General features: G+C 58.4%; 1 protein-coding gene across 3 annotated transcripts; it reads right to left on the reverse strand.

The window, feature by feature from the left end:
• Positions 1-4,840: 4,840 nt before the first annotated feature.
• On the reverse strand, positions 4,841-8,715 carry REEP4 (receptor accessory protein 4). 3 transcript variants are annotated; one of them, XM_032143598.2, is made up of 8 exons: positions 8,241-8,715; positions 7,430-7,502; positions 6,976-7,052; positions 6,769-6,889; positions 6,235-6,348; positions 5,746-5,881; positions 5,459-5,613; positions 4,842-5,372 (listed from the first exon to the last, which is right to left on the reverse strand). In XM_032143598.2, exons 1-8 carry the CDS (start codon positions 8,270-8,272, stop codon positions 5,307-5,309), a joined length of 774 nt encoding a protein of 257 aa, XP_031999489.1. In that variant the 5' UTR covers positions 8,273-8,715; the 3' UTR covers positions 4,842-5,306. The 3 variants fall into 3 exon arrangements, with proteins under 3 accessions (XP_031999492.1, XP_031999489.1, XP_031999493.1); XM_032143601.2 differs by lacking the exon at positions 5,459-5,613 and having other exon boundaries at positions 4,841-5,372; XM_032143602.2 differs by lacking the exons at positions 4,842-5,372; positions 5,746-5,881 and having other exon boundaries at positions 5,509-5,613.
• Positions 8,716-10,491: the final 1,776 nt, after the last annotated feature.

Raw genomic sequence — 10,491 nt, forward strand, 5'->3', positions numbered from 1 at the left:
AGCCCCGCACCGACCCCTGGCGCACTGACACACACTCACTCGCTGACACACGCTTGTGCTGATGGGCACAGCAGCACTCACGAGCCGGCGGCCCTCATGCCATCCCCAGAGCCCCTTACCTGGGCAAGCACAGTGCCCCCCGGGCGGAGCAGCCCCCGGCCCAGGGGAGGGCAGCAGGCGGGGGCGGGGGAAGGAGCCCCGGAGAGTCAGGCCAAGCTGCCACTAATCCGGGCGGGGAGAGGGGGGGCACCCACGTCAGAGCGGGGACTGCCGGGTGGAGGGCATCTGAGGACATCCCCTCCCACACACGCGGCCGTCTGGGCACCTAGCCCTGCTTCCCCAGCCCCTCCATCCTTCAGACAGCTGAGGCTGGCCTCCCCCCACCCCACCCCCCACCCTGTGGCAACGCCTGGGGGGATGGGGGAGGGGGAATACCAGGCTAATTCTCCCGGGACCCGTGGGGGTGGGGGCAGGGTGTGCAGAGGAGGGGAAGGGAAGTGTGGAGATGCGTTTGGAACCCGGAGGAAGCTCCAAAGCAGATGCCGCCATCCCCTCTCGCCCACCCACCTACATCCCTGACCTAATTCCTCTTCTCAGTCTGCACCTCCCAGTGCGCTTCCTCCTCCCCCCACCTCCCCTCCCCTCCAGGTTACCCCCACAAGCTACCCACCCGGGGAGAGGAAGCCAGCTTCACTCTGCCCTGGGCTTGGGACCTTTGTGCCTACCCGGAAACACCAACTGTGGCCCCCAGGACTTCTCCAGCAGCCGAGAATCCTCCTCCTGCCCAGGCGTCTGCGCCCTACCCAGCTCTTGAGACCTCTGGTCCCTGATGCTGGGTAGAGGACAGGGCCAGAGCCTGAGTGCCACCTCCTTAACCCCCTCAAGGTGGAGGGCAGTGCCAACCAGGACGCCCCAACCCAGCTTGGGCCAGGGCTGCTTCAGAACTAGAGGCTAATCAGTGGCAGCTAAAAATACAGCCAGCGCGCGCGGCGCACATGGAGGCTGGAGACAGGGAAGGGGACCGGGACACGGAGGGCCCCAGGCCGAGAGGGACGGTGACGGGGGCTGAAGGGTCAGGGAGGGAGAGGAGCCACCTGGAAGGGCCAAGGGATGGCGGTGGGTGGAGAGGAGAGAGAAGAGAGGGGCAAGAACAGAGGGCGATCTGCACCCAGAAACCAGGGTGGATATGCAGGAACCCCTCAAAAGCAGACAAGCTGCAGGGGAGGTGAGGAGTGAGACCGGGGCACAAACTGAGTGGGGCAGGGGCCAGGACCCAGCGGAAGTGTGCAGCTCTAACGGGGCTGGCTGTGGCAGCTTTGTGTCCCCACCAGCCCTGATCCTGCTGGTGGCCCACTGCCTGGTGGGGAGAAGAGGACTGGGGGTGCTTAGGCAGGCTGGCATGCAGCCTACTCTTCCAAGAGAGGCCAGGCCAGAGGGGGTGGAGGTTGAGACAGTAACCCCCTCCAGTGTGCAACCGGAGGCAACATGTGCAACTGCTGGGCAAAGGTGAGGACTCAGGCGTTCTCAGAGAGGCAGGGCTGGCTCTCAGGGAAGCCCAGTTGACAACCAGTGCCCTGAGCCTCCGGGTCACATGTGTGCTCACCCAGAAATGCCCCAGAATTTGGACTTCTCCTGGCTCCTTCCCCTCCTGCCCCCAGCATGTGTTGGAATTCATACAACTGCAGTCAGCCGTTCACCAAACCCGTGTTCCAGGGGCCTTGGCATGTTCAAGGCTTGGCGGTGGGCCCTAGGCGATGCAGGGCACAAAGGCAGAAATCACGAGGCCATCCCACCCCCCAGCCTCCCCCACCCAGAACTTATGGTCACTTCTCGCATTTGTTCTTTCACCAGCAAAACTCCTCCAGGCTTCTTAGGTATTGGCCCTGTGCTGGGCGTTGGGGGTGTTGGGCTTGTTCATGAATGATTACAAGATGCTTCTAGTCCCACCCTGGGGAAGTCAGGGGAACTTCATGGAGGAGATCAGAGAATGAGATCAGGACTTCACCACCCAATCGCGAACTTACAAAAGTATTTCACTTCGGTTAGACCATTTGTTTCAGGCTGAGCTACAACAGTGTGTAAAATACGTCTGTTCTTTATGAAGTCACAACACAGCGGGGGAGAAAAGGCAACGTGCTCAAGGCAAAAACAGAAGTCTGTGCAAGAACAGAGGTGGTGTGGTCCAGACAGCAAACCACTCTGAGGTGAGGGAGTGCTTGCGGAGGGCTTCCTGGGGAGGTGATTTCTGAGTGGGGTTCAAAGGGCAAGTAGAAATGGGACAGAGTTGGATGGTGGAGGAAGAGCACGTCAGAGGCCAGCACGCATAGGGCCACACGGAGCCATGAGACAGTCTGATGAGATGGCGAGGACAAGGCATCGCGAGCTCCGCCAAGGGGCCTGTGGCCCTCTCCAAGCACCCATCCTAGGAGGGAGGGCAAGTGAAGCCCCCACCCCAGTGAAATCTCCCTCACCACCCCACGACTTCAGGCCTCTCCCCAACTCTTGTTTTCTTTCACTCCGTTTTGTTTCGCCATTCATCACATGCCCTTCTGGGTTTGTTATTTTTGTTTTTTTCTGGAGACGGAGTCTTGCTATGTCACCCAGGCTAGAGTGCAGTGGTGCAATCTCGGCTCACTGCAACCTCTGCCTCCCGGGCTCAAGCGATTCTCGTGCCTCAGCCTCCCAAGTAGCTTGGATTACAGGCACGCGCCACCATGCCCGGCTAATTTTTGTTATTTTTAGTAGAGACGGGGCTTCACCATGTTGGCCAGCTGGTCTCGAACTCCTGACCTCAGGTGATCCATCCGCCTCAGCCTCCCAAAGTGCTGGGATTACAGGGGTGAGCCACTGCGCCCAGCGCCCCTCTGGTTTTGTTCCCTTGGTTTGGGTACATGGATCCTGCCAGCCTGCCTGTATCAACGCAACTCCCAGGCAGAGGTACTTCAGGAGTCAGGGTCCCCGACTCACAAGCAGCACAATGGTACACAAGTTGTTGTGGCTCCCCAAGCCTCGGTTTTTCATCTGTAAAATGGGTATAGCCCTATGGGTGTGGTGGCTCATGCCTGTAATCCCAGCACTTTCAGAGTTCAAGGCAGGTGGATCACTTGAGCCCCAGAGTTCAAGAACAGCCTGGGCAACATAGTGAGACCCCGTCTTTACCAAAAAAAATATGGTAATTAGCTAGGTGTGATGGAGAGTGCCTGTAGTCCAAGCTACTCAGGAGGCTGAGGTGGGAGGATCCCTTGAGTCCAGGAGTTCGAGGCTGCAGTGTACTCTGATGGTTCCACTGTATTCTAGCATGGGTGATTCAGTGAGAACCTGTTTTAGAAAGTGGATATAGTCCTTACTTGACAGGCTTGTTGGGAGGATTCAAGGAAATCATCTCTGTAAAATGCCCAGTACAAGGTCAGGCACACAACAAATATTCCATACATGTTAGTCTCCATGTCCTTGCCTCCCAGGCAGGAATCATCTCCTTCACTCTGGTACTGCTTAGTGATTAAGTGCACAGACTCTGGAGCCAGACTGCCTGATTCCAAGCCCTCCTGCCACGTACTAGCTATGTGACCTTGGGCAAATCACTTGCCCTCTCTGTGCCTGTTTTCCTGTTTGGAAAATGGAGACTATAAGACTAGTGTGTACCCGCCCCCCAAAGATGGTTATGAGAATTAAATTAATATATGCCAGGGGCTGCGTGGGCAGCCACACTCTGGGCGCCAGCCGTTACTACTGCCTGCATCCCTGCAGTGTCTGGCAACATGTCTGGTACCTGCTCGAGGCTCAATAAAGATTCATTTTTGAATGAATTAATGAAGCGATAAGACAACCCCACAATGCAAAGGCAGGCCATGTTGGACGCCAGTGAGCCCCTATATGTGAGAAGCTAAATCACCGCAGCAGATTAAGAGCCTCCCCCAAATAAAACCCAGATAATCCCCACACCAAGAGTTAATCCACACTCTCTGGGGCCACTCCAGGTTACCACCCCGTTTCCCCTCTTCTCATCCCACACTCTCACCCACCTCTTTGCTTAATCAAAAGCAGGGAGGAGGAGCAGGTGCGGCAGTGGCAGAGGGGTGCACCCCGGGCATCGTGGTGAGACCAGCATCGGGGCAGGAGAGGGCAGAGCTGGGTACCCCGGTTGCCCCAGGGATTGGAGGAGTTGGAGTGGAGCCAGCCAGGCAAAGAGCCTCGGTCTCAGGAGAGCAGAGGAGACTCCTTGGATGGGGCAGGCCAAGGACCAGTGACCACAAGCAGCAGGGAGGGCCATTGGAGGCCGTCTGAGCTCCACTAGGCCCAGCAAGGCGAGGCTCTGGCCAGTCTCCCAACCCCACCCTCCTTGACCTGGAAGCCGGGGACAGCCCAGATCCTGGACACTTCTGCCCTCTTGTGGCCACTCCTCAGAGGTGCAATGGTGCCCCTGTGGTTACCTGACTGTTTACACAACTTAATGTCCCCAGAGCTGCCCCAGGGGGCTCCTTCTTCCAGGCTCCTGGAGGAGGTACTCCTCCCCAGGTCTCCTCTGCCCAGCTTCGACCTCCCTATGGGACTAACGTGCTGCCCCAAGCCCCTCCTGCCTGTGCCACTGGTTTCTCTATAGCTGCACCTTCCTGCCAAGGCCTAACTGAAGTTTCGGGTTCTGACTCGTCCCCTGGACTGGTCCCCACTTTCCCATCAGTGCTCTCAAAACTCCCCAAAAGCTCCTTCGTGAAACCATGTGCTGCATTGCAACTCTCTGTCAATGGTTCTGTCTCCCTCAGAAGACTGGGCTCCTTCAGCCTTAGACCTAGGCTAGGACTGGGCTGCCCAATTTCAAGGGTGTGACGCGAGCAATGGGAGTAAGAATCAAGAGAAACAGAACCCCTTTATGTATTTATTTATCAAAACATTCGCAAACCTGACCTCACTCACCAACATACACACACACAACCAGGACACACGTGCCAGGCCTTATGAAAGGCTATCAAGTACTTCCAAGGACAGGAAGGAATGAACACACCCAGGTGGACGTTTGGTTTCATTTGCAGGGGTTCAGGGAGGGCTCTTGTCCCACAGTCGGGGAAGGGAGAGGGCAGAGCAAGGCAATAAATAGACCCCTGGGCCCAGCCTGCTTTGGTACATTGTGCGTGCATCCTTTCATGTGGCCTTGGCAGCATCTGCTCCCGGCCCTTAACCATTAGCAGGAGTCAGGAGGGCGGGGCCCAGGCTGCTGGTGCAAGCAGGCCAGATGTGCAGCCCAAGGTCCCTCCAAATAGCCCTGGAGCCCTGCAGGGCACGAGGTAAGAAGGGGCCAGATGCAGCAGACCCTAGCTGTCCATGTCTGAGGGCACAGTCTTTTTCCTCGTCCGAACCTTCAGGGAGCGGGAGGTGCCCTGGGGAAAGGGGAGGCACAGCATGAGGGTGTGGGGAGCACCAGCCAGCAGAGCCCTCCTCCCTCCTGTCGTCCTCCCACACTGACCTCCCGCACCGGTGGCTTCCTCTTGACCACACGCAGGCTCTGGCTGCGGATTAGGGGCTTCTCTCGGGGCCGGGCTGGCGCCTGGGGGACTGCCTCAGTATCCGACCAACACTCATCCTCGGTGTCGCTGTCCTGCAGGCCCCCGGCCTGGTACCCTGTGTGGAGGAGGAGGTGAAGCTGAAAGCCTGCGGCCAGGCCAGCCCTTCCTCGAGCCTTGGGGGAAGCCACGGTGCGAGTGAAGGAAGCTATCCCTCCTGGCATGGCTCTGGGCCCCTCTGCCCACTCACCAATGGGTGGCCTCCGGTAGGGCACCTGGTCCTCTAGGTAGAGGGGGTCCTGGTAGGCAGGGGCAGGCGTGTCAGGGATGGAGCGCAGGTCCTGCATGGAGAAGCTCCGCAGCCTGCCAGCCAGCGCCCCCTGACTCTGCAACAGGGAAGAGGCTTCAGCGGGGAGGCTGCCCAGGGAAATCGGCCAACTAGCTAATCACCAGGGCTGAGACACAGAAGTGAAAACTGCTCAGCAAGCTTCTGGCCCCGCGCCAATGCGGCACCAACAGGAAACCAAAGTCAGAGAGCAGGAGCCGCTGCTTACACTCAGTGCCAGAGCCAGGAAGGAAGGTCTGACTCCAGCTCCACGCTTCTGCCAATACCCCCCGTCACCTTCTCACCCCTGCTCCCCAGCTGCCATCTCTGGGCTCCCTGGCAGAGGAGCTGAATGAGCCCAAAGGGCCTTAGGGGTGGGATGAGGGCTGCTGGAGGGCTGGGGACCCGGAGCACCTTGGTGGCAGCCTGCACAGCAGCGGAGGCGGCAATGTTGAGGCCCCGCTTCCCGAAGCTGAGCACGGTCTCGTAGCTGCGCTCCTTGGCCTGCACGATGTACGCGTCGATCTCCTGTGGACCCGATGGGGAGGAGAGCTCAGGTGGACAGCCAGAGTCCCTCTTCCTCTGAGAAGCCACTGGTTGTGGCGCCACCCAGCCCAGCCCCACCTGGTGCCCAGAGCCACAAATCTGGGCCACAAACACACACCAAGAGCAGGGCTGCCACCTATTCACACCTCCATGAGTGGCCATGCTCCAGCTGCCGCCACCACTACCCCCAAACCAACTTCCATCCTCAAAGGTCATTCATGTGCACCCCCACCTGATTATCCCAGAAGATGAGGTAGGCTGGGCCCTGTCAAGGTCCTGCCCCTCAACAGCAGCAGGACGGGGATAGAACCCCGGTGTCCCCAGCATCCTAAATCCCAGGTCCAGGGCTCTTTCCCTCACACCCACCCCCTAAGCCTCCCTTCCCGCTTCCCCCTGGGGTACCTTCTCATGGCGGGACAGGGACGGGTGGACAAACTTGCGGTAAAGCAGGCTGGCACCCTTGGTGTAGGGTGAGAGCAGCCACAGCACGAAAGCCATCTTGATCTCATAGTAGAAAGGGAACCTGTCACAGCACAAGGGGCAGGGTGAGCCAAGGAGCAGGGCTGGGGGGCCACCCCGACCCATGGCTTGCAGACCCTGCGTCCATACCAGGAGATAAAAATGTCTGTAACGATCTCTGCTGCCATGAAGAGTGCAAAAACAATCCAGTACATCATCCACCGCACCTGTGGGGTGAGAGCGCAGAGGTCAGCATGGGGCCTGCAGCACCAACTCCCAACCCAGGCCAGCCCAGCCCAGAGATTCCAGGGAGCCTGTCCGACTGCATAGCTGCTTTCCCCCACACATGGCTGGACAGGAGCTCTGAGAAACTGCTGCTCATTCCTATGCCCGCCTCCAACAAGCTTCACCCATGAGATCTTCCACAGGCACCCCGATGGCCTGCCCTCTATCTACACCCTCTTGAACAGGGCCCATTCTCTCTCCCTCCCCACTCCACTCAGGATGTGCCACACGACCTTGCCCCTGGAGGAGGGAGAGGCCAGCTGAGACCCTCCCCACCTCACCAAGTCCTATTACACACACCCAAACCCCCCACGCTCACATATTCACGAATGTTCTTGGTCTTCACAGCCTTATAGGAAGCATAAGCTGGACACAGCATCCCAAACACCAGCCTGGAAAAGCAGCCATGGGGAGTGTGAGGGGCACCATGCCCCACTCCCACCTTGCCAGGTAGCCATTTCCCCCCACTGGGGTGCAAGGTGGCAGTACCCGCCCTGTTTTTCTCGCTTGGCTTGTACAACCCGTGCCTGAGTCAGAGCCCTGGAGGCCACCTCCCCACCCTGCTGTTTACAAACATCCCAAGCCTGCACCGGTGGCCCATGGGTGCGTGATGGAGCGAGAGGACAGCCACTCCACGAAGTGGGTGAGAATACCAGACTGTCCCCTCCCATGGGCATGCAATCAGGCCCTGGGTCACCAGACCTGACACTGCTGGGCTGCAGACAGGGCTATGTGAGCCAGGTGTTGGCATACTCAAAGGTGAGGGTTAGGATGGTGAGTCATGTGACTGCTCACAGATGGCAAGCAGGCACCTGGATTCTCCGCCCACAACTTGCCATATCACCTTGTGTTTGCCAAGGGGCAGCAAGGTAGGCCTGTGGCCCTCGGCCCCACGCATCTGTTTGCAGTGTGTGTGGCGTGCGGCAGGGGTCGTCCTCAGCCAACGAGGCTTGGTGGGGCGGGGAGCCTGCGGTGCCCAAGACACCGCGTGCAAGCCCACAAGTCCCTTGCATGGGGTGCCGGAGGGTGGAGCTCAGAAAGTTCCCCCTCCCACTAGACGTCCACAGCCTCCACCACAGGGGCGGGCCGGCACCCCGGGGTAGAGGAGGTCTGAGGGCGGCCATACTCACACCACCAGGCGACAGATCATCCAGGACACCATCTTGCCGGCCTTTGGGACGTGGGGAGGACCCCAGGAAGCCGCTCAGAAGGACGTTCACTCAAGGGCTGGGACGGGGGGTGATCAGGGCAGTTGCGGGAAGCAGAGGGGCGATCCGGCTGTCCCTCGGCGGAGGCGGAGCCCGCCGCCCACGGCCTCCGACTGTGCAGTTCAGGGGACCTGGAGAATGGGGAGACCCGAGGCAAAGCGGCCCCGGCGGGGAGGAAGCCGACTTGGGAGCGGGCGCTCCCCGCGGCCCGGGCAGTTACAGCTCCGACCCGCCCTTCCTGCCGCGGAGAACCTGGCGCTCGGCCCTTGCTGCTGGTCCCGCGCTGGAGCGGGTCGCCGCGGTTCCAGCGCGCGGGGCCACCAGCACCGGCCTACAGGGCGGAGTTTGTAACTCACTTGAAACTTGCACGGAACCGAGTGCTGCCCAACCCCAGGGCTCCGGCTCGCCACGCAGGCGCAGTGTGGCCCCGGAGGGGGCGGGGCGAGGTCAGGGAGGTGAGAGGCCGGCCCCTTAAAGGGGCGATGTGCCTCGGGACTGGCTCGTGGGGCCCACGGTGGAGTCACCTTTCCAATCGGAAAGATTAGAGTGTGGGAAGCTGTAACAAAAAAGCAGGAGGAGTGCGGGGGTCGGCACACAAAGAAAATCTGGACTCCAGAGTTTTCGCGACCCTTCACTGGCTTTTCCCGGTGTCTTTCCCTCCCGCCTCATGTTCCCCTCTGTGAAGTGGGTAAAGGCATGAGATGCGGTTGGTGGGGTAGAGGGGAGGCTCTCCTCTGCAGGCTCAGTCAGAAGCTGGAAGGAAGCTTGGCTGAGCGCCAGCAAGTCCGGGTCTCACACCAGTGGGTCCCGGAGGGAAAGGGGGGAGGCGTGGGGGGAGAGGGAACCTGAGGGACTCTTCGCCCCAGCAGGTTTCAGGGGTTCCCTTCTCTCTGGGATGCCTTTCCAGAGCCCTGACTCCGGTGCAGGCTGAGCGCGATGATTTGAGGCATTCTGGGTAGAGCTCCCAGCTCCCACACTCCTTCTTCAGCAGAAGTTTGAAATTCCACCTATTCCTCTGAGCCAAGTACACAAATATCCCTGGGCCCTTAATAGTAGTATCAACCATTGCCATTTTGTAATGCACGTTTGCACGCAAGGTCTTAGTCTTTGCAAACATCCTTTTTACCATGTAGGAAATAGGATGCTCAATGGTGAAAAGTAACTTTCCCGGGATCACCCAGTGGTATTTATTGCTGGCTGGTGGCTACATGCTCGGCTTGATCAGTCTTCTGAGAGATCAGCAGCTGCAGGCTGAGAGTGGCCCTGCAGAGGGCCATGGAACCGGAGAAGTTGCTCTGGGAGGGAGGCAGACACCAGGAAGAAGGGGGAAGGCTCTAAAAAAGAAGGCAAACGTTGCTGCTTCTACTACTTGCCCTGTGAGGTTTCATTCTTTTTGACATCTTCAGCTTACTGCCTCTGTTGTTCCCTCTGAAAATAGCGTCCCCCCACCCTGCAGAGGGTGGGAGCAAAGCTGTCCGGGCATGTGGGGTGGAAACACAGGCAGTTACTGCTTTTTATTGGAGCCACAGTTAACGCCTACCAGCTATCATAAGGATGGAATAGGTGATCATGGGGCCAGGGAAAGGAGGCTTCTGGGGGATAAATAAACACACAGTGATTATATGGTCTTAATTATTATCATCAGTTTTATTGGTATTGCTGGGTGTGAGAGCCAGCAGTGAAACCAGCCCACGGGAGAAACTCCCCCGAGGCCCCATGTCTCCCTCTCCTCTCTTAACCAACCCTCACATTTACCCATCCCCCCTTACACACACACATTGGAGTAACCAAAAAGGTCAACGGCTAGAGGAACCCCTAAGGAAGGCCCCAGCCACTGTCCATCTTTAGGCACAGACATGGTTCTCTAGGTGAGAGAACCTTTCCTCCCTGAAGGAGGAAAGCTGTGACTGAATAGGGGAGCTGTGGAGAAAAGAAAGAGAGATCAGATTGTTACTGTGTCTGTGTAGAAAGAAGTAGACATAGGAGACTCCATTTTGCTCTGTACTAAGAAAAATTCTTCTGCCTTGAGATGCTGTTAATCTGTAACCTTACCCCCAACCCCGTGCTCTCTGAAACATGTGCTGTGTCAACTCAGTGTTACATAGATTAAGGGCTGTGCAAGATGTGCTTTGTTAAACAGATGCTTGAAGGCAGCATGCTCGTTAAGAGTCAT

Source organism: Hylobates moloch, unplaced genomic scaffold (genome assembly GCF_009828535.3).
Source record: "Hylobates moloch isolate HMO894 unplaced genomic scaffold, HMol_V3 SCAFFOLD_22, whole genome shotgun sequence".
NCBI classification, from domain to species: Eukaryota; Metazoa; Chordata; class Mammalia; order Primates; family Hylobatidae; genus Hylobates; species Hylobates moloch.

What these genes read in the sequence shown, in the direction of transcription:
- REEP4 (XM_032143598.2), bottom strand. Translation starts at nt 8,272, where the DNA reads ATGGTGTCCTGGATGATCTGTCGCCTGGTGGT. An exon ending in CCCTGTCCCGCCATGAGAAG is followed by an intron (nt 6,349 to 6,768) that starts GTACCCCAGGGG and finishes TCGGGTCCACAG; the next exon opens with GAGATCGACGCGTACATCGT. An exon ending in CTACCGGAGGCCACCCATTG is followed by an intron (nt 5,614 to 5,745) that starts GTGAGTGGGCAG and finishes TCCTCCACACAG; the next exon opens with GGTACCAGGCCGGGGGCCTG.